At 47.6% G+C, this 24274-nt stretch overlaps 1 protein-coding gene across 1 annotated transcript in view; it reads left to right on the plus strand.

Moving 5' to 3' along the window:
* Positions 1 to 2239: 2239 nt before the first annotated feature.
* The window catches only part of ABCC2 (ATP binding cassette subfamily C member 2), a 71003-nt gene continuing 48968 nt past the window's right edge, over positions 2240 to 24274 (plus strand). The window contains exons 1-7 of the mRNA XM_075348427.1: positions 2240 to 2410; positions 3981 to 4154; positions 7712 to 7852; positions 8061 to 8195; positions 9278 to 9388; positions 21386 to 21441; positions 22519 to 22747. Coding sequence (XP_075204542.1) covers positions 2369 to 2410; positions 3981 to 4154; positions 7712 to 7852; positions 8061 to 8195; positions 9278 to 9388; positions 21386 to 21441; positions 22519 to 22747 — 888 coding nt within the window. The 5' untranslated portion in view covers positions 2240 to 2368. The remainder of the gene's footprint in view (positions 2411 to 3980; positions 4155 to 7711; positions 7853 to 8060; positions 8196 to 9277; positions 9389 to 21385; positions 21442 to 22518; positions 22748 to 24274) is intronic.

Below are 24274 nucleotides of genomic sequence, written 5' to 3' on the forward strand. Positions count from 1 at the left end.
TATATATATATATGTATGTGTATATATATATATATATGTATATATACACAGTGTATATATATATATATATATACACAGTGTGTGTGTATATATATATATATATATATATATATGTATATAAATAAAATAGTACTTGAGATTGGTGGAAAGACTAAATGGAACAATCGGAGACGAATAAATGTGGATATACTGTATTTATAGATATAAGTGGAGAGATACGATGAATTACTGCCTATTTTTTTTCTGCTACTGCGGCTGCCAGTCTTTAAAAAAAAAAAAAAAATGAAAAAACAAAATCAATAAATTATTAACTGACCTAACGTTTTTTTTCTCTAACCTAAAAGTTGCAAAAAAATCCTTTCATTAAATAATACAAACATTAACGTTTTGTACAAGGAATTTTTGGATAAAAAGAAGCAATTTGTTTAAATGATGTTTTTTGTTACAATATAATAAAAAGTAAAACTCATTATAAATTGAATAAAAAATGATAAAATACACTTTAATAGGAAATATTTTTTTTTACGCAGTTGACTAACATGTGAAAAAATAGTTGGGTCAAAAATATTATCTATGCCATATACAATACCAGCAACCAGTTAAATTATTTGTTAATCTTCGGATAGATTGGAAAGTATTATGTTGGAGATACAAGGCAACTCTCTTGTAAAAACATTGTGATACTTGTTCAAATGACAAGAATGTTGTCTATTCACTTCAATGGAGATAAGTTGCAATCACAGGTGGCACGGTGGTTCAGTGGTTAGCACTGCAGCCTTGCAGCGCTGGGGTCATGGGTTCAAATTCCACCAAGGACACCATCTGCAAGGAGTTTGTATGTTCTCCCCGTGTTTGTGTGGGTTTCCTCCAGGTTCTCCGGTTTCCTCCCACACCCCAAAGACATACTGATAGGGACTCTAGATTGTGAGCCCCAATGGGGACAGTGTTGCCAATGTATGTAAAGCAATGTGGAATTAATATCGCTATATAAATGAATAAAAATATTATCACAAACACAACCATACACCGATGTTGGCACAAGTGTGTCGCATTTGGCTGAGACCGTTGCAGTATCTGTCATTTAAAGGTCACGGCGATTTGGAGATCGCAAGTTCTCTTTAACATTAGTGGATTTAACCTTATTTGGTGCTGAAGGGGTTAAGGGATCCTTGTTGTTTCTGCTCAGATAGCACTTAACTCTAATCTCAGCTGCTGCACCTTGCTGCCACTGCTCGTCATTATTTAAACTCACTCCTGGATCCCCCCCATGTGTCAGTGATTAGTTCATTCTATGCTGACCTGTGAAGACGTCTCTGAAGAAAGCTGTGGTCAGCTTTCCAGTGGAGTTCTCACTCTGGATTAGATTTGGAGTTCTTTTGTATCTGTCTCCTGGATTGTCTCCCTTACCTTGTGTTGTATTTATATTAGTAGTAGGACTAGTGTCTTGCTGGCCTGCTCACTAGCCAGGGCTAGTCCAGGGTCAGCCAGGGTTTAGTCATCCGATGACGCACAGGAGCAAAGACTCATCTAGGAATGTTAGGGAATGCAGGGATCAGACACAGGTGCGTGTGAGGTGGTGACTCGACCTCTCCCTATCTCCAGCACCTTTCTTTACATCTTCCCTGATGTACACCTCCTGTTGTGCCACACGCCCAGCGATCCCTCGCTCTGGCGAGACAGATGTGGTACTATTTTTGGAAAACCCTTGGTCTCCATTCTCTAAGGTTTAACTATGTTTGACTATGAGAGGGGCCTTTTTTTGTCAGCGGATGACCCTCCCATTCGCCTCCTTTCGAAATTTGAGCTTAAGGGACCTATGCTTTCTAGGTCCTGTTTTGAATAACCGTGAAATGCGTTGTAGTGGATCATAAACTAAAATTATGTGTTAATTTTTACCATACAATATTCGGTAGAAAAAAATTAACAGAAATGTTTTGTGTGTTTTGGTATTTTTTTTTTTTGCATCCTCCCATCCAAAAATAAAAAAACATTAAACAATACGTATATAGGTAAATATAAAATTAGGTCAATTCCTGAAAATGACGCCTCGCAAGTGCCCGTCATACAAAGAGCATATCTAGCCAGGAGCCGCCTTGTAAGACTCTTTGGGACAAACTCTGCAGTTATGAAAATGGTTAACATTTAACCCAACTATAGTCCAATAGGTCTCTGCAAGAACTGAGATGTCCCTTCAGTAGTTCAGAGCTTGCCGTGGGTGCGGGGGACTTTTACCCTGCTGAATCACGGGGTGATAACAGTCAACTGGTATATACTATGAGGAATATATAGACATAGACTAATACCTAGGCTCAGTACTGTGCTCCGTCGACTCTACGGGCAGCAGGGGCTGCTCTCCCCTCCCGAAAACATGTCCAATGTGTTGGATGACTACTGCGGCTCTGTGTTCTGGGTAAGACTACTTCATGTTTCTACTTACATTCGGCACAGAAATGTTTCCTATGCTTATGATAGATACGTTTTTGCTTAAAGGAAGAATTACGCCATTTTACCCAAACACTGACAATGTGTGTATATATATATATATATATATATATATATATATATATATAGCCAAACTCTATATATAATTATTCCAGTTTGTAGGAACTTTTAAATTTACTTTTGGGAACGTGTATTAATTTCCTATTACTTACATTGTGCCAACGCGTTTTGCCATGGATTTTTCATATTCGTTCCAGTCCCCAGTTGGCAAACTTGACCAATCTCCAAATCAATTTTCCTGACTCTAACCCTCAGCCGAGAAGTAAATTTATGGGAAATCTATTAATTTATTAGTGTGCTTCTAAAGACTGTGAAGAATCCCAGACAAAACATAGAAACGGTGAGGAAATCATGATTGGAGCCATAATTCAGTCCTATGGAGGAGAGCCAGATATGTAGGGTACAACTTTTGACGGGAATGTATTGTTTTACCTGTGTGGTGACAACAAAATTTGGTCACTTATTAATCAGAAAGTGAAGGCATATCCTAGAGATTTTTCCAGCTCGTTATGAAATGGAAATATTTTGAAACCGTGAACTAGTCAGTAGCATAGCTATAAAGGGTGCGGTGGTAGCCGTCGCACCCAAGCCTTGGTGCTACTGGGGGAAATAGCCACATATGTAGACAGCAGTGTTATAAATGGCACATACTAGGTGCTGGACCCCACCACAGATGGTAGATATAGGCCTACAAACGTCAGGTTACGAAATTATCAATATAAGGTGAAATTTTATATAGCTCATGAATAACACCGTAGTTGGAAACTCTATAATTAAAAGTTCTGAAACTCAGACAGTCATGTAGATGGAAAAAAAATAAGAGTTATAGCACAGGGAATGCAATAATGTAAAAGTCTTGTCTGTCTGGTTTGGTGTTTATATTTATTTTGGGGTACAGTAAGGGGGTCCGGAGCAAGGCCCTATGTAAATGAATGAGGCATTTGTTTAAGAGTTCTGTGTGAGAAGCATCACTTTTAGGCATCTCCTCAACGTCACTGCACACAAGTAGAATATACAGTACGTATCACATTCGGGCAAAGTTTTTGGGATATTGCTGAATGTGATTTGCCACCCTGCTTCTGCAGACACTGCCTCATTTTCTACAACTGATTGTGTATAGGGATGCCGGGCCATAATATTTTAAGAACACAGACAATCACGCTTCCATATGCATTGAGCTCTCCATCAATGAAAATATTCAAGCAGACGCTGGATAAACATATAGCTTGGATGATTTAGGAAAACCTGCACTCGTAGGTGGTTGGACTCGATGACCCTTGAGGCCCCTTCCAACTCTACCATTCTATGAGTCTATGATTATCTAAAGGTTTTGCCAGAATCCAGGAGATCTGATGACTCTTCTGGGAATCCCTGTGATCTTTAATTTTTTCCTGGAAGTTCGCAGACATTTTAGGAGGGTTGACAAGTACCGGTATTATCATTCTTGACCTGGAACCCTGCTTGACTTATCATTACAGAATTCTTCTCTGTTGGAAAGACCTGATCCAGATTTGCCGATATGTTTCGAAGAAACCGTTCTGGTTTGGATTCCTCTTCTCTTCTTTTGGCTGTGTGCTCCTTGGCAGTTCCTCAACTTGTGTGTACCAGAAACAGTGAAATCCCCTATGACCAAGCTTTATCTAGCCAAGCAGGTGAGTAACCAATACAATGAAATCCTGAATAAGCAATAAGAGGATTGAAGGGGTTGTCCTGGAATTGGATCAGAAGGTTGTTCAGAATTAGAATTTCTTTCTAACAGAATTGCATCAAATTTGTAATTTATTTGTCCATTTTTCTTCTCATATGTGAAACAAAAATGGATAGATTTGTGTCACTGTGCTGGACTCGAAATTCATCCATTGTTGGTCTGTGCATACACTTTTACCATCAAAGTAGTATCTGTTTTTCTCATATGAAAAAAAATCCAAGCTTTGCCATCACATCAGGGGCGGACATGTGATTGTTGCAACCTGTGTGGCTGCAGAGTGGCCCAAGAGCTAAGGGGGGCCATTTGTACCCCCAAAGTAGGTGGAATTCTTCATTTTGATGAGTTATTAGACTGAAAAGGGCCCTTTTGTGTCTGTGTCTTTCAGTGCATTGCATTAAACAGTAAAAACCATGACCAGTCCCATAGATTATAGTGGGAACCTATTTTATTTCTGAAAAACCGAGATAGGATACGCAGGGCTGGCTCCAGGTTTTTGTGGGCCCCTTGCGAAATGGTCTCAATGGGCCCATGCATCTCCCCTGCTGTCTCCATCCAGCTTCTCCCAGGCATGTGGCTGTGCAGGGCGCTGCATGATGCCTGTCACTAACAGACATGGCCATGCACAGTGTACACTGACACTGCTGTATATACATCACAGGAGGGACTGTGGGCTACAGTATATACATCACAGGAGGGGTTGGGGGCTACGGTATATACATCACAAGAGGGGTTGGAGGCTACAGTATATACATCACAAGAGGGGTTGGAGGCTATAGTATATACATCACAGTAGGGGCTGGGGCTACAGTATTTAGATGACAGTAGGGGCTACAGTATATACATTACAGGGAAGGTTGAGGACTACAGTATATTCATCACACAAGGGGCTGAGGGCTACAGTATATACATCACAGGGAGGCTGAGGGCTACAATATATACATCACAGAGTGGCTGATGGCTACAGTATATACATCACAGAAGGGGCTGAGGGCTACAGTAAATACATCACAGGAGGGGTTGGGGGCTACAGTATATACATAACAGGAGGGGCTGGGAGCTACATTATATACATCATAGGAGGTGCTGGGGTCTACAGTATATACATCACAGGAGGGGCTGGGGGGCTAAATTATATACATCATAGAAGGGGGTGGGGGCTACATTATATACATCATAGGAGAGGCTGGGGGCTACAGTATATACATCATAGGAGGACCTGAGGGCTACAGTATATACATCACAGGAGGGGCTGGGGGCTACAGTATATATGTACCGCCCCACGCTCGGCTGCAGCCGAGCCGCTCGGATCCGGGCTCGTGTGTCGGTGGCTCGAGCGTCTCCAGACCGGGGGTCACGTCGCTCTGCAAGGGGCTGGTGCTTTGAAGGGGGGGGGTTTAGATTAGAGCTTGTGACGCCACCCACGGGTTGTGGTGAACGTAGGCACCACCGCTGCTGTTTACTAGGCACTCCGGGGGAGATGTTGGTGGAGCTTTTGGTGTTAACCCGTCCGTGGGCAGGGGTGTTGGCCCCGGGACCCGATGATGTGATGCGATGTCGGTGCTCGGCAGGACAGGGCAGTGCGTGGCCCAAAGGCACTTTGGTACTCACTTTGACAAACACACAGGAGTCTCTGGTAAACCAAATGGATGATGGTCGGTGCCCGCAGCTGGCTGCTTTGGTCCTCAAACGGGTTGATGGTGTCCGCCTTTCTCCTGCACCTTTTTGTAGCTTTTGGACAGCCGCACTTCAGCAACGGGAGTCACGCTCCCCGGCGTGTATGTCGGGGGAGCCCGTTTGCCCGCGGTTGGCCCTTGGCGGTGGCCGTTATCTGGAATCGGTGGGCTGTTGCCTTCTTTCGGGACTTGGGTGGGAAAGGACCTAGAGTCCAGACCTCAATTAGTTAATTAACGGGGTCCGGTAGATTCGGGACCGCGTTTTGGGGTCTGAATGCCCCCTCGTGTGCTCCAGTTTCCAGTCAGTTCCCCGGTTCGGTACCGGCGGGCCACTACCCTGTCCCGGCTACCTACGGTTCCACCAGGCTGTCTTTCTGGCTCCTGCAGACGGCCACCACCATCTGCCTCCTAGCCAAAGTGCCCGGGCTCCTACCCAGGACACTGACAGATTTACTCCTCGCTTCCACTGTCACAACTAGACTCACTCCTCTCCACTTCACTGTCAGAACTCATCTGCTTGTTTTCCTGCCTCTGGGCCTGTGAACTCCTAGGTGGGCGTGGCCAACCGCCTGGCTCCGCCCCCCTGGTGTGGACATCAAACCCAGAGGGAGGTGACTATTGTTTAGTAGGTTGGCTGGTGTCACCTTATTTGGGGATGGGTGTTGTGCAAGGGCCTAACTGTGACTACCTGGCTAGTCCAGAGCATCACATATACATCACAGTAGGGGCTGGAGGCTACATTATATACATCATAGAAGGGGTGAAGCTACAGTATATACATCACAGGAGGGGCTGGGGGCTACAATATAGACATAACAGGAGGGGCTGGGAGATACATTATATACATCATAGGAGGGGCTGAGGGCTACAGTACATACATCACAGAGGAGGCTGGGGGCTACAGTATATATATCATAGGGGAGGCTGGGGGCTACAGTATATACATCACAGGGGAGGCTGGGGGCTACAGTATATACATCACAGGGGAGGCTGGGGGCTACAGTATATACATCACAAGGGAGGCTGGGGGCTACAGTATATACATCACAGGGGAGGCTGGGGGCTACAGTATATACATCACAGGGGAGGCTGGGGGCTACAGTATATACATCACAGGGGTAGCTGGGGGCTACAGTATATATATCACAAGAGGGACTGAGGGCTACAGTGTATACATCACAAGGGAGACTGGGGGCTACAGTATATACATAACAGGACATGTAAGTAAAAATGGATGTTTGGATGAGGCCTGATAAAGTTTTTTATTTCCCCTCAAAATCAGCACAATATTTGTTCATTGGTGTTGCAGCACATCTCCAAATAAATGGGATGGGGGGGACTGTAATAGTCATCCGTTGCTAATGGACAAATGTAATGTTGTTTGCTGGAGAATGACTATAAGTTGTAGCATTCCATTTATTTTATTTATTGCAAAAATAAATTATCCATTTGTGTGACAAACAAGTATCATAATTGCCCTCCCCCTTCCAGTCATGGTACCTGGTTGTTCTACTTTTACAAGTAATGAATACACTCAAACATTTAAATTAATGGAGTTTCCCAACTTAAAAAGAGAACCTACTTGTCCTTACCAATGAGTGGTCAAATGTCCCCGGCCCCACCATTCTGACCACATCACCGTCCTTATCTATTATGCAAAAGTTTCTAATTTTTTTGTGCTTTCCTAATGGAAATGCAGTCAAAGGCGTCTGAGATTAATCCAGAAACAGTGCCCCCTTTCCAACTGTGGACTGTATCTGGCATTACAGCTTGGTCCTATATCAGTGAACATGTTGTATTTAGGTGAATGTTTCCTCCTCTATTTCAGATTCTGACTTTATTACTTTTTTGCACATCGATTGCTGGAATCGGAATCACAGTAGCAGACCATATGGACGAACAATCAAGCAACAACAAAATGCTCCCTATGGTCCTGTATGTTAATCCTTCGCTCCATGCTGTTACATGGGTAAGGACTGTATGGATGTTCTCTTCTTGTCTTCGAGTAAAAATAGTAGTACAATTGTCAAACCTACATTTTTAAAAATATGTTTAAAAGACCCTTCCCGGAAATATCTCCTACTCCATGCTTTACACTGCAGCACTGCTTGTACATATTACCACCATCTTTTTCAATTAGAACAAGTCTTTGATTAAACATCTTTCTGTCCAATTAGATCTCGGTGTTAATAATCCACCATAGCCGAAGGTACTGTGTCCGGAAAGACACTGGCGCACTCTTCATCTTCTGGGTTCTTTCCGTCTTTTGTGGAATTTTTACTTTTCAGTCTCTAGTTCGGCTGGCACTGAAGGTAAGTAATCAAAATTCTTGTCTTGGCCTTCAGTATTATTTATTTGTCAAAAACAGCTGGTGGGGGGGTCGACTGGGCACCCATTACAGATAGCATATGGGTTCTTCGGGTTTGCATTTTATAGAGCAAGAGGAATAACTTTATTAAACTGTATATATTTATTCCAAAAAAATAGTCAGTGTATACAAAAATACACAAAAGATTTTACAAAGCAATACAAAATAGACAATTACGTAAAATAATAAGGAATAGCAAAAGAAACTTACTAAACTTGTGTCACTGTAACGGCTTCCAAGCTTAGAGGAGGGAGGTGCTCCTTAGAAGAAAAATGGACACTGCCACAGCACAGCTGGCTCTACCTCCAAGATCTGACAAAGGCTAAATTGTGGTATTGTCTTTTATTACCTCTCCCTTGATGACGTCATGTGGAGGCTAATTTTGGGTTGTGCTCAGGGCTTCAGAAAGTTATGAAATTCCAGCTTCCAAGATATTTCCACTCCTTAATGTCCTAGGCTGGAAATACTACCGTCATCTTTCCTATCATGACTTTACCTGGTCATAGATAGGAAACATGACATGGCTAGTATCATCTATCTGGCTGATATCCATTATGTGGGATTCTAGCCAAGCAAAACAGTGTTTTGTGGTCTCCACTTAGTTATGATTTCAAAAGTACAATTTTTATATGTTTTATATCAACACCATTCATAAAATTTGAATTCATAGATGTCCTTGGTGGAATTTGAACTGGGACACCAGTGCTGCTAGGCTACAGTACTTATTCAGCCATCATGCTGCCCACAATTTCCATTGCATACTGATGTAATGCTCATGGTATTAACATAAAGCAGAATTTTTTCCTCCAAATCCAGACCAGTATTGTCCCTATCTGTGCCGATATTTGATTCTTTTGCATGTTTGTATATTGGCTTTTTTTTTTTAAAGTTCTACGTCTCTAGAAAAAGATTTTTCATGCCAAACCTGGATGGTCAATTCAAAAATGCTTCACCGTAGTATTTGGCCATGACTTTCACATATGCGTCTCTGATAACAGTCACCCATCAATTTCTTTTTATTTGCAGGAGGATATCCCGGACATCCCGCGCTTCAGTTTGTTTTTCATCTCATACGGTCTTCAAGTTGTTATTCTTATCATCTCTTCCATCTCAGAAACCAATGATCTCACCAAAAAGGTAGGAACAGAGATTCGCTAGCAATGATGATAACGATTGGTGCTAAGATTGTGTCGCGGGCGGGGAGGAAGGTGTCAGCACACCGCGCTCACCCCTTCTGCTCGGGTCAGGCAGCCGTCGCTGCTCAGTGGTGGCTCGAGCTGTGGGCCGGATCCCGGGGGTTTCTCGAGCGGCACTCCTCGCCCGTGAGTGAAAGTGGGTTTGGGGTGTTGGGATAATGTCCGTGACGCCACCCATGGTTGTGGTGATTTGTAGCACCACCGCTGCTCAATACGGGGATCCCGGGGATGGTGATGTGGAGCAGCCAGGTGTTGTGTTGCCCCTCCGTGGGTAGGGGTTGATGATCCCGGGGCCCGGTGATGGCTTGGGAGGTGCAGGGCCTGGTGGGCGCAGGGACGCGGGGGCAGCGCTGTGCCTTGCGGCACTGTGGTACTCACTCAGCCTGAGACGTGGACACAGTTTTTACGGTAAACCAAACGGCTGGTAAGACGGTCCCACGGACGGCTGCACCTGCTTTCCCGGTAGGTGACGGTAATGTCCCTCTTCCTTGCACCTGTGTGTACGGTTGGTTGCGATGGGTCCCCACCGGTAACCCGCTCCCCGGCTTCAAGCTGGGCCGGAGGAGCACTACACTTTGCCCGCAGGCGCTGGCCCTCAGAGACTGGTGCCCTGGCGGTGGCGGTGTCTCTGTTGTACAGGTTGAGCTGTTGCCTTCAATCGGGACTTGGTTGTTGGGGGATCTACGTCCCCTTCACTGACGGATTCGGCAAATTTGGCGACTACTAGCCTTGCCGGGGTCCGAGAGGCCCCTGCCCTGGTGCTGACTGTCCTTCGGAACACTGCTCCAGACCACCGGGCACACAGCCGACGGGGTCCTTCCAGGAACGTCCGAACGGTCCCCCTCCAGACAGTCACCGCCGTTGCTGACCTTGCTGGCCTGTCCTGCACACAGCTGGACCTTCAGGCTTTGCACACTCCTTCTGTTCTGTCACCACTCTTGCTGTCCTCCTTTACTACTTTTCTTTCCTCACTTCCACTTAGCTGTTTACTCCTTTCTAGCCCTCAGCTAGACTTCACTCTTGCCCTCCCTGGGCTCTAACTCCTCCCGGGCTCTAACTGCCTGGTACTTCCTGCCTCCAGAGCTGTGATCTCCTCCGTGGGCGGAGCCAACCGCCTGGCCCACCCCCTGGTGTGAATCATCAGCCTCTGGAGGAAGGCAACAAGGATTTTTGGTTCAGCTTAGGTGTTCCTACCTGGGATGTGGGGTGTGGTGGTGTGTGACCTGTGTCCCCTGGCTTGCCCAGGGCGGCACATTCCCCCTTAGCAAAATGCAGACCGTCCGCGGGCTGCCGTCCTACACCGGTTTTATTTTCTGTAAAAGGGATAACAGGGTTAAACATAACATATTTACATTTTTAATAATCTTCCCTTACGGGAGGCACATTTACTTCAACGTTGCAACGGTTTACGGTTACGGTTTCCGCTCTCTCCCACTCAAGTAACCTGGCCCTGATGCTGCCCCTAAAGCCCAGGCAGCACCCCTTGACCCACAGTCCAGCACACGGTACCCGAGCGGGATCTGTCCTTTCCCTCCAGAGGGTAGCCACCGGTTCCTTTGGTGGCTGGGCCCTAGCCTACTCTGCTCAGGGCCCTCCCTCCAACCTGCCTCTCCGGTGGCGGCCTGCGGAAAACTGTAACGGTAAACAACATATTTACAAGCCACTAACGTCTGTGGTTGCCCTGCAAGTTCACGGGCTTGTCCATGGATAGTTCCCATGCAAAACAACTTTTTAACGGTTCCCACGGGGACAACGGTGCCGGCTCCGGCCGGTTCAATCACAAAGCAAATCAGGTAACTTCTTCGGTAATCTCACTTATCATTCTCTTTTCAAAACTTTTCAAACAAACAAGCACTCTTTACATTCCCTGACCCCTTTTTTCTCACAGGACGGTCTCCCTGTACCTAAGTGGAGGTCTACCTAGGTTGGAACGGGTGGACCTTCGGGGCCCGGTGTCAGTGGTGCTAGACAGTGGGGTAGAGGGAACAATCGGTTCCTCCTCCCGGCTATAGTGTGGAGCAGGCGGGGGCGTAGGGGAGCTGGGTACAGGTTCATCCCTGGGCACTGGTACTGGTTCTGGCTCACGGTTAACCGCTTCCACTACTTCTTCATCCACGGGTTGTGGGAACAGTATCACTGGAAGAATCACCGCGCCGTTCTGTGTAGGCCAGTTTGCTGGGAAGTCACCCATTACCGTGTGGATTACCTCTGCTGCCTTCTCCGCTGGTGGAGGAACCGGTACTTCAGCCTCTGCCTTCAACGCTGGGGGGCACCTTTTTAGATGGTCCCGGGAAACTGTGGCCAGGGTGCCCCCTTGGTCACGACTGATCTGGTAGGCCTTCCCATCTTCCCATTCTGTGGGTTGTATGACGTAAGGGACTGGCTCCCACTGATCATCCAGCTTGTGGGCTTTCCTCTTCCGTTTCAGCACTACATCTCCTGGCTGGAAAGGTCCCGCGGACGCCTTCTGATTGAACCGGTGCTCCTGCTGTTCTCGACTTCGACTGAGGTTTTTCTCCACATACTCTTGGATTTGCCGGTATTGTGCTCTCCTCCGACTTTCCCACTCCACCGTCGAAGGGAGTGCTTCTGGGGCCTCCAACCCCATCTCCAGATCCACCGGCAGGCGACCAGGCCGAGCCCTCATCAGATACGCTGGGGTGCACTTCGTTGAGCTAGAGGGGATGTTATTGTACATGTCGACCAGGTCGGGTAACTTTTCCGGCCACAGGTTCCGCTCTTCCAGCGGTAACGTCTTGAGGAGTCCCAGGACCAGGTGATTCATCTTTTCACACATGCCGTTAGTCTGGGCATGGTAAGGGGTGGTCCTGATCTTCTTACAGCCGTACAGCTGGCAGAACTCGTGGAACAGCTCCGCTTCAAAAGCTGGGCCTTGGTCAGTAAGCACCTTTTCTGGATATCCATGTGGTCGGCAGAAATAAGCCTGGAATGCTCGAGCAGCAGTTCGACCAGTTAGGTCCTTGACAGGAACAACCACCATGAATCTTGAATAGTGGTCGACGATGGTCAACGCGTAGGTGTATCCACTTCGGCTGGGGGTGAGCTTGACATGGTCTAGGGCGACCAGTTCCAGCGGCTGATGTGTGATGATTGGGTGTAGAGGCGCCCTCTGGCTGATCTCGTCCTTCCTCCTCAGCGTGCAAGGACCACACTCCCGGCACCAGGCCTCTACCGACTCCCGCATCCCACTCCAGTAGAACCGCTCTCTCAGCATCATCTCCAGCTTCTTCCACCCGAAGTGGCCAGCACCATCATGGTATGCGCGCAGGACAGTAGCGACATAAGCTTGAGGAATGACCAACTGGCATATTTTCTCATGGGTCTTTGGGTTGACCAGCTCACGGTACAGCCTCCCTTGGTGTAGGTAAAGCCGTTTCCGTTCCTTCCAAGCGTTGGGCTTCGGCTGGAGCGGCAGGGTCTATTCCCGTAGCACCTTGTTCCACCAGAGTCTTGACAAGGCGAACAGCCGGCGCTTGGTCCTGGGCTTCCTGCCACTCTTGACTGGGCCGTGGATCCAGATCCACTCGTTGCTGATGTACCTGCACCCTCGCAGTAGGTGGCTGGTGAAACGCAGGCAACTCGATCTCCTCGAGATCGTCATCCTCGCACCCCTCTTCTGACAAATGGGGCATTCGGGAGAGTGCATCCGCATTGATGTTGACGCGACCGGCCCGTTACTTTATGGTGAAGCCATAATTGGCTAGCCGGGCTACCCACCGCTGCTCCAGCGCGCCCAACTTGGCCGTGTTCAGGTGAGTCAGCGGATTGTTGTCCGTAAACGCGGTGAATGTTGCCGCCGCCAAGTAGTGGCGGAACCGCTCCGTGATAGTCCACACCAACGCCAATAGCTCGAGCTTGAAGGAGCTGTAGTTCTCAGGGTTCCTTTCGGTCGGCCGGAGTTTTCGGCTAGCATAGGCAATCACTTTCTCCTTTCCATCCTGGACCAGGGATAGGACCGCTCCTAGCCCCACGTTACTGGCATCCGTGTGGAGGATGAACGGGCGTCCATAATCAGGGTACGCCAGGACCTCTTCTCCGGTCAAGGCCGCCTTCAGCTGGCAAAAGGACTCCTCATGCTTGCCCTCCCACGACAGTGGGGCTCCAACGGGTCTGTCATCTTTGGTCTGTCCCACGAGGAGGTCTTGCATGGGGGCAGCCATCTTCGTGTATCCCTTGATAAAGCGCCGGTAGTACCCCACCAGGCCCAGGAACTGCCTTACTTCCCTCACCGTGGTTGGCCTCGGCCAGCTCTGGATGGCAGTAATCTTCTCAGGGTCAGGGGCAACACCATCTGCACTCACCACGTGCCCCAGGTACTGCACTCTGGGTTTCAGCAGGTGACACTTAGAGGGCTTCAATTTCATCCCATACTTGGCAAGGGACGCGAACACCTCGGCCAGGTGCTCCAGATGGGCTTCGTACGTCTGGGAATAAACAATCACATCATCCAAGTACAACAGGACGGTCTCGAAGTTTAGATGTCCCAGACAGCACTCCATCAGCCGTTGGAAGGTTCCTGGGGCGTTGCACAGCCCGAACGGCATACTATTGAATTCACAGAGCCCCATCGGGGTGGTGAAGGCGGTTTTCTCCCGATCTTCTGGGGCCACGGCCACTTGCCAGTATCCGCTGGTGAGGTCAAGGGTCGAGAAGTAGTTTGCAGTTCTCAGCGCAGCCAAAGACTCTTCAATCCGAGGTAATGGATAGGCATCTTTGTGGGTTATCTGGTTGATCTTCCGGTAGTCCACACACATCCGCATGGTACCATCCTTCTTCTTGACCAGTACCAACGGAGCGGCCCAGGGACTACAGCTGTCCCGAATAACCCCTGCCTCCTTCATATTCCTCAACATATCCTTGGCACACTGGTAATGTGCAGGGGGAATAGGTCTATACCTCTCTTTGATAGGGGGATGTTCACCGGTGGGGATGTGGTGTTGGACCCCCTTAATCCGCCCAAAGTCTAGGGGGTGCTTACTAAAAACCTGTTCATACTCCTGCACCACCCTGTATACCCCTGCCCGGTGATGTGTAGGGGTATCATCAGTGCCTACATGTAGCTGTTGATGCCACTCCTTTGTCTCCCCCTGGGGTGGGGAAGTGCTGGTGGTAGGTGGGAGTGTGGATGGACTGGCTTCATGGATAGTGTGAGGGTCCAGGGTGAGCAGCTTGGCAATGGTGGCATACCGGGGAAGCCTGACTTCTTCCTCTCCACAGTTCAGCACTCTCACAGGCACTCTCCCTTTCTTCACATCCACCACCCCTCGAGCGGCCATTACAGTGGGCCAGTGCTCAGAAGGCATGGGCTCCATCATCGCAGGGTAGTCACGCCCCTGAGACCCTACTGCTGCCCTACACCAGATCATCATCTCACTCCTAGGGGGCACAGTCAATGGAGCAACATCCATCACTCTCACTCCACCAATCTCCCCTCCTGTTGAGCTTACATGCTGGCGGTACATCAGGGCTCGGATCTCACGCTGCACAGCCCTCTGCCGGCTCCCTGCCGCTGTGGTGGCCAGCTGTTGTAATAGGGTTAACACATCATCCATGCAGTGCTCCATCACATTAGTTCCCAGCACTATTTTCGGGTTATGATCACTGGGTTCATTCATGATCACAATCATACCCTGGTGTTGCAATTCGGCTTGCCCCACTGTCATAGCCACTTGTTTATACCCCACCTGGGTCAATGGAAGTCCATTAGCGGCAATCAACGTTATACTATTGTCTGGGGGCGCCAGCTCGTCTACAGCCCAATACCGCTGGTACAACGTATACGGTATGGTAGTTACCTGTGATCCAGTGTCCAAGAGAGCCATCACTGGTATGCCGTCCACAGCCACGGGGATGATAGGGCGGGCCCCGATATATCGGTCCCGCCAGTCCGGGGGGCCACGATGTTCTACTCCTGAGGATTGGCCCGGGGCCCCAGGGGTTGCTCGTTTAACGGGCACTGTCGGAAGTAATGACCCGGCTTACGGCACTTGTAGCAGATTGGGGGTCTGCTCCGCGGGTTGTTAGCACTTTTCCGCTGCATCCAGGGAACATCCTCGGGACTGTCAGCAAGCTGTATCTGTGCTGGAGGCTGAGGTCTGGTCAGAGGTTGTAGTGCAGCCAGGATTTTGGCGAGGTCTCCGTCCATGCGACGGACCTGGGCTGCCAGTTCTTCCACTGTGCTGCTCGGGGCTGCAGGTGTTGGAGAGGTTGGTTTGGCTGAGGCCGCCACAACGGGAGCCGTCTCGATGGGCCACGGGGCGGGTTCCAGAACTTCGGTTGCTGGGGGCTGTAGTGCTTTAATGGCCCGCTCCTTTAACACAGCAAAGTCCACATCAGGGTGTTCCAGGGCCCACAGCCGGAGTTGTTTACGATCCTCAGGGGACCTCATCCCCTGCGCAAATTGCTCCACTAACATCTTATTGCTATCCGCCTCATTAATAGGGTTCGCCCGCTTCAGCGTGCGGAGGGCGGTCTGTAGACGTAGAGCATAGTCCCGAATGCTATCCCCAGCTCGTTGCCGGCACTTTTAAAACTGCATCCTCAACTCAGCTTCAGTCCGGGTCTCGAAGGCAGTCTGTAACTTCTCAAAGATAGTGGCTACAGAGAGCCGGTCCCCCTCGGCCCAGGTCTCCGCTTCCTGCTCCGCCGCGCCGGTTAACTGGCCTAGCACTATCGCTGCACGTTGCTTATCAGTCAGGGGGTACAGCTCTAGCAACGGGTTAAGCTTTTTCCGGAAGGCCTGTAGGGCATCCGGTTTCCCGTCATACTGCGGTAGCCAGGCAGCTCCGGGCGCATAGGGCAAGGAGAACGGCATGACCTGAGCGAGCGCGGGCGCCGCGGCACCTCCCGCCGGTACGGCCGGGACCTGGACAGGTCCATTCCCATCCGCGGGTGCCGCTGCGGCTGCGACCACCGCTCCTCCAGCGGCTCCGTCGGGCGCAGACATCTTGTTTCCGTCCCCCTTAGCTCTTTCCGGCCCCTCCTCTCTCGGGGCGGGGTTTTGGCCTTCGCGCCTCTACTGCTCGAGAAGACGCTCAAGCGGGAACTTTTCGCGCCAAAGATGGCGGCTTCTGAAATTTTCCTGCCGGATACCTCCGGCGGTAACAAGGCGCACCTCTACCTGACGGCAGAGCGGTAATATCCTGTTCGTGACGCCAAGTTGTCGCGGGCGGGGAGGAGGGTGTCAGCACACCGCGCTCACCCCTTCTGCTCGGGTCCGGCGGCCGTCGCTGCTCAGTGGTGGCTCGAGCTGTGGGCCGGATCCCGGGGGTTTCTCGAGCGGCACTCCTCGCCCGTGAGTGAAAGGGGGTTTGGGGTGTTGGGATAATGTCCGTGACGCCACCCACGGTTGTGGTGATTTGTAGCACCACCACTGCTCAATACGGGGATCCCGGGGATGGTGATGTGGAGCAGCCAGGTGTTGTGTTGCCCCTCCGTGGGTAGGGGTTGGTGATCCCGGGGCCCGGTGATGGCTTGGGAGGTGCAGGGCCTGGTGGGTGCAGGGACGCGGGGGCAGCGCTGTGCCTTGCGGCACTGTGGTACTCACTCAGCCTGAGACGTGGACACAGTTTTTACGGTAAACCAAACGGCTGGTAAGACGGTCCCACGGACGGCTGCACCTGCTTTCCCGGTAGGTGACGGTGATGTCCCTCTTCCTTGCACCTGTGTGTACGGTTGGTTGCGATGGGTCCCCACCGGTAACCCGCTCCCCGGCTTCAAGCTGGGCCGGAGGAGCACTACACTTTGCCCGCAGGCGCTGGCCCTCAGAGACTGGTGCCCTGGCGGTGGCGGTGTCTCTGTTGTACAGGTTGAGCTGTTGCCTTCAATCGGGACTTGGTTGTTGGGGGATCTACGTCCCCTTCACTGACGGATTCGGCAAATTTGGCGACTCCTAGCCTTGCCGGGGTCCGAGAGGCCCCTGCCCTGGTGCTGACTGTCCTTCGGAACACTGCTCCAGACCACCGGGCACACAGCCGACGGGGTCCTTCCAGGAACGTCCGAACGGTCCCCCTCCAGACAGTCACCGCCGTTGCTGACCTTGCTGGCCTGTCCTGCACACAGCTGGACCTTCAGGCTTTGCACACTCCTTCTGTTCTGTCACCACTTTTGCTGTCCTCCTTTACTACTTTTCTTTCCTCACTTCCACTTAGCTGTTTACTCCTTTCTAGCCCTCAGCTAGACTTCACTCTTGCCCTCCCTGGGCTCTAACTCCTCCCGGGCTCTAACTGCCTGGTACTTCCTGCCTCCAGAGCTGTGATCTCCTTGGTGGGCGGAGCCAACCGCCTGGCCCACCCCCTGGTGTGAATCATCAGCCTCTGGAGGAAGGCAACAAGGATTTTTGGTTCAGCTTAGGTGTTCCTACCTGGGATCTGGGGTGTGGTGGTGTGTGACCTGTGTCCCCTGGCTTGCCCAGGGCGACACATTTGCATTAGATTTTTTTAGAAATTTTGATTTTACCCAATAAAGTAAAAAAATTAAACAAAATACAGAAACAATAATAATGATTATATTTCAGGGGTTAGCGTTATAGGGATAGGGTTAGATACAGTGATCAGCATAAGGATAACAATGTTTTGCACGTTTGATCTTCAGGCTCCATATCTCACCATCCACTACAGCTTTGAGTGTAAGGGGCACTTTGCACACTACGACATCGCAGCTGCGATGTCGGTGGGGTCATATCGAAAGTGACGCACACCTGGCGTCACTGTCGATATCGTAGTGTGTAAAGCGTTTTTGTTACGATTAACGAGCGCAAAAGCGTCGTAATCGTATCATCGGTGTAGTGTCCGACATTTTCAGAATTGCACGGCAGCGACGGTACGATTTGTTCCTCGTTCCCTTGCAGCAGCACACATCGCTGTGTGAGAAGCCGCAGGAGCGAGGAACATCAGCTTACCTGCGTCACCGCGGCTCACGCCGGCTATGCGGAAGGACGGAGGTGGACGGGATGTTTACGTCCCGCTCATCTCCGCCCCTCCGCTTCTATTGGCCGCCTGCCGTGTGACATCACTGTGACACCGCACGACCCGCCCCCTTAGGAAGGAGGCGGGTCGCCAGCCAGAGCGACGTCGCAGGGCAGGTGAGTGCATGTGAAGCTGCCGTAGCGATAATGTTCTCTACGGCAGCGTTCACAAGATATTGCTGCTGCGATGGGGGCGGGGACTATCGCGGTCGACGTCGCAAGCATTGGCTTGCGATGTCGTAGTGTGCAACGTACCCCTACGTCTACCATCATTTTATAGACTATTATCTTGGCTATCTCATACATAAATTTCACTTGCAACTATTTAGCACATGATTAGTTATGCAGATTCTTCTTATGTCACTGCATTGTTACTGTTTTGCTCCTATGGTTTAAAAAAACTTTTTCTTCCTGTATACTACAAATTACAACCTGTTCTCACATTCTCTAATAGCTCAGTGAGGTATTAGGTTGATTCCCAAGTGAAAGATCACTGGTTCTAATCTAGGAGCAGCCATGAAGATTTCCTAAGAAAAGAGAAACATCATCATCCAGCTCATCAATAGCGATCTATCTGCAAAGAAAATTGCCAAACTGCATCATGTGAGGCCATGACAGTGGGAAGAATAAGAAATAAAGTCTGTTCATCCATTCACAGGTCAAGAGGTGACGTCCAGGCAAAATATCGGAGTCAACAAGTCGCCTCATCACAAGGTCTATCAGTTCTGGAGCGACAAACCCGGCAGTGGAGGCGACTGGTATGCTCCATAATAGTGAGATCATAGACGTCCATGCAAGCAATGTGCGATGCACGTTACACAAGTCTAGAATGGTGACCTGAAAAAAGGTGAAGAAGCCTCAACATCAAAATCATCTTAAGAAGCGTCTGTTCAAATTTGCAAAAAAAGTAGAATTAGAAGATTGCAAATGGGTAATTTGGAGCAATGAGATGAAAGTCAATAGACGTCTCTGATGGGTACAAATGGGTCTGGAAAACACAAGAGAAAAAGACAGACAGATTGAGCAATTTAAGGAACTGTCAAGTTCGGTGGAGGAAGCCTGATGATATTGCGCTGTTTCACAACCAAAGGTGTTGGATACTTGACCAGGATGGATGGTGGTCTCAATGCTGAGCTATATGTGAGGATCCTACAAGATGAGATACTTCATACACTCAAGTACTATGGGTATGAAATGGACGACATTGTTTTCCAGCAGGACAACGACCCGAAGCATACGGTGAGATTGGCGAAGAAATGGTTCAATGACAGTGAAGTAGAGGAGCTGGATTGTCCCTACAGTCCCCAGACCTCAACCCAATCCAACACTTGTGGGTAGAGTTATAGAAAAGCTGTATACATACCCAAGTGAGCGACCAGTATACACCAACACTGGGAATGTGTAGAAGAGACTTGAGATCTTATTTTGGTCAAGACATGCTTAAATCTGATCAAGAGTCCACAAGGATCAGGCAGTGCTGAAAGCCAAAGAGGGATTTACAAAACATTAAAATTAACATTTTTAATAGCAAAACATTAACAATGCAGTGACATGACAATAATCTGCATAACTAAACATATACTAAATAGTCACAAGTCAAATTTATGTATGAGATAGCCAAGATGATTGTCTATGAAATGAAGGTCGTCTCACGCTCAAAGCTGTAGCGGATGGTGAGATATGGAGCCTGAAAGGCAAAAGACCAAAACATTGTTACCCTTTTCTCATCAGTGTGTATTATCCAGTTTTTAGTTTTTTTCTAAATCCCTTGATCAGCCAATTCTGCCTCTGAGCAGCGCTATTGTGGTCCGCTCATTCCCATGAAGTGACCCCCACCCCGGGCTCCGTGACCTCTGAGATCCAGTGATGTCAGGTCAACTTTCAGTTGACCTGACATCACCAAGGTGGCCCCAGTCTCCCTGAGTGACTGGAATGTGGGTGCAGTTTCACCACTCATCCAAGCCCAGCGTCGCAGCCCAGCATCACTCCTGCTTGTGGCACTCTGCAGTGAAGAAGAGAGCACGCGACATGCTGGGCTGTGATGAGAAGTGAAATGCCACCCACAGCCCAGTCACTCAGGAAGACTGGGATCGATCCCGGTGATGTTGGGTCAACTGAAAGTTGACCTCACATCACCAGATCCCAGAGGCCACAGAGCCCCGGGGGTCACTTCATGGTGATGAGTGGACCACAGTAGCGTCACTCATAGGCAGAATTGGCTGAACAAGATATTTAGAAAAAGCCTTCCCTATCAGTTTTACAGGGATGTGGTCACTAATGCTGAGTAGTGAACCACCCCTTTAATTAACACTAGAAGTCCCAGAGAGGGGTCATTTAACATTTCTACCTTTGGAACCCAGAGACGGGTCGAATGACCTGAAGGATTTTAGCTAACGTCCTATAATCACCGTCTTTTGTTCTGTAATTAAGGCCATTACTGTCGCACCACAGGAGGTTGTTGTTTTCCATTGAGTTTTAGCCATTTAGTTTCTAGTTAGTTCTATTCAGTTTATTATATGTCATTTGACCCTCTTTCGGGACTTCAGGGGGGAGCTCGAAATTTCTGGGACTTCTAGTGTTAAAGGAATTTTATGTACTTTTTTAAAAATATGTAAATATACTTTTAATGAAATTAATATATATTTTTTTACAAATACTTTGCTGTCTTTTCTCCCTATAAACTCTTCAATGAGGTTACAGGCGACATGTTTTCCACCCAAGTGACATCACATCCAGCAGTCACATGACAGTGTTATCCAGTACAGGTCAAGCCATTGGTTACAGGATGTGATGTCACTTTAAAGGAGTTTATAAAAGTATGACAATGATTTCTGGAAAATCCAATTAATATTTGTGTAGAATGTTTGACTTGGAATGAACAGTGATTATTTTTTTTATTTTTACTAACTTTATCATGTTATAAATAACATTAAAAATGTATATTATTTTTAGAATCCTGAATCAACGGCGTCTTTTCTAAGCAGAATCACATTCAGCTGGTATGACAGGTAAGTTTTGTATATGTTGATTTTGTCTGTAATTTGTCCAGTTCCCCCGCCCCAGACAAGCCAACTGATCATATTGGCAGTATAGCCGCTTTACACGCAACAACATCGCTAAGGAGATTCGTGACGCACATCCGTTCTCATTAGCGACGTCGTTGCGTGTGACACCTACGAGCGACCGCTAATGATCAAAAATACTCACCTTATCGTTGATCGTTGACACGCTGTCCATTTCCTAAATATCGTTGCTGTTGCAGGACGCAGGTCGTTCGTCGTTCCTGCCGCAGCACACATCGCTACGTGTGACACCGCAGGAACGAGGAACCTCACCTTACCTGCGGCCGTCGACAATGAAGAAGGAAGGAGGTGGGCGGGATGTTCGTCCCGCTCATCTCCGCCCCTCCGCTTCTATTTGGCGGCTGCTTAGTGACGTCGCACGAACCACCCCCTTAGAAAGGAGGCGGTTCGCCGGCCACAGCGACATCACTAGGCAGGTAAGTAGTGTGACGGACCCGAGCTACGTTGTGCGCCATGGGCAGCGATTTGCCCATAACACACAACCGATGGGGGCGGGTACGCACGCTAGCGAGATCGCCGCGTGTAAAGTGGCCTTTACTCTGGGAATAAAGCACAGCCCTTAAAAGGATTATATGCTTTCAAAAGCGGTTTTATTTATTGTTTTAAAATTAAACAGCTTTTTAAATAGTCTTTTTTGTGTAATCAACTCTCATGCAGAACTATATGTCTCCATGGTAACAGACTACAAACAAACCCTTTGTAGTCTGAGCCTATCATTCTATTATGTATTACTTACTGCCATCTATGCCTTTTTCTACTGTTTAGAGGTTAACAAGAAGAGGATTTGTTTGTAGCCTGCTACATTGGAAACACATAAATCTGCAAAGGAACAGTAAACGTAAAACAAAGTTGTTTTGTTTTATTTTTTGTTTTTTTGTTTTTTTTTATAATTATTCAAAAATATTTAAAAAGTTGCTGCTTTTTTGCATTGGAGCTTTTATTGCTTGGAATAAAACTGGTTGCAAAATTATGCAAATGCTGATATCATGTTGTTTCTTGCAGAATGGTGTTTAACGGATACAGGAAACCTTTAGTCGTGGATGATCTCTGGGAACTGAGCAACGAAGATCAGACCAAATACACCTGTGAAATATTCGAGAAAATTATGAAGGGAGAAGTAGCTAACGCGAGGAAAGAGCTGGAAAAACGCCGAAATAAGAGAAAACAGAAGGACGGTGCTATTGAAATGAATGGGCCAAGCAACGCCCAGAGCCGGGACGTATTAGTTACGGTAAATACATCTTTCTTTATCTACTGATTATTCTATTATGTAGGCTACTCTCTCTCTTTAGAGATTGATCATTTTCATACTTTTTATTTCACTTTTCTTTTTTTGCCTTGTGGTATTAGTTGACTTTTTTTGCTCCAAATTCTTCAAGAGAAGGCACGAGGCTCATATATTTTCAAGATCAAATATATTATTTATATTTGTTTTTAACAATCTTTTATAGTGCAAAAAAATTGCATATTCCGCTAAAGTTTCACACAATTTGAGGGGGTAAAAAAATTAGACATACTTAAAAATCACTCCAAGGAGGGGTAGAATAGATTTGCACTTAATATTTGCCCCTTTTTAAAAAGTTGCAACTGATGAATCATCCAAAATCTTCGGAACACTCCAAATCTCGCCCGCAATGATGAACATAAAAAAAAACAAACAAAAAAAACAGGAAAACACAATTAACATTGACTTCTTTTTTTAAAAATTTTTTTATTTAACCATAAACATAGAATAATTCCAAACCAAGGAAAGTACATTGCATTTCACATCCATTATACGTCGTTTGTATAAGCGTCTGACAACAGTACATGAAAATTCCGCCACCTTGACCCCTTCATGTTTAACCAATATTTTTGATACGGGATTACCAAGGAAAACATTGACTTCTTAAAAAGGCAAACTTTAAAAGAAGAATGAGGCGGAAAGAAAAAACATACGAAAAAAACTAAAAACTTCACAATGATAGTGTCATAAACAACCAGGGAGGGGTGCACTCAGATATGGCACTGCTGCCCCCAATTTGTCACAAACAGCACTCTGCTGCCCCCAATTGTCAGAACAATTTCGCAATTGACAGACGATTAATGAACGCGACCGCTGATATTTCCACTTTAGGCCGATTATTGGGGAGCTGACAGTGAGCATATAGCATATACACAACCGTTTCCAGCTCATGGAATACATATATACCTAGGTACGGTCACCGCGAAGCTCCACAATAACACAAGAAAGATTATTAGGTGCCACCACCAATAATTTATATAGGCCAAGTGAACACCCATTAAAGATAGCGTAAGGCTTCAGGGTTGCAAATTATAGAGCAGGGGGAACAAAGCTATTACATTTTATATATTTAATCCAAAAAACGCTGTGTTTACAAAAATATACAAAAGATTTTGCAAAGGGGACAAAACAATACAGCATATACAATTACATGACATAAAAAAAGAATAACGTAAGAAAAGTAACTAAACCTGAATGTCACTGCAATGGCTTCAAAGTTGGAAATGGAGGGTGCTCCATAGACAGACAGACAGGATCCACAGCTGGCTCTATCCCTGAGCATGGTAAAAGGAATAAAATTTGGAATTTGCCTTTTAATAATACAGGTTATCTCCTCTGTGGTGACTCATGACAAGACTGGTCAGGGGATGTAGCTTCAATTTCTGGAAAATTATGAAATACCAACTTCCAGGATTTATCTGCCCCTGTGGTTCACAGGCTGGAGATATTACCTTCATATTTCCTATCATGATT

Source organism: Anomaloglossus baeobatrachus, chromosome 5 (assembly GCF_048569485.1).
Source record: "Anomaloglossus baeobatrachus isolate aAnoBae1 chromosome 5, aAnoBae1.hap1, whole genome shotgun sequence".
Classification (NCBI taxonomy): domain Eukaryota; kingdom Metazoa; phylum Chordata; class Amphibia; order Anura; family Aromobatidae; genus Anomaloglossus; species Anomaloglossus baeobatrachus.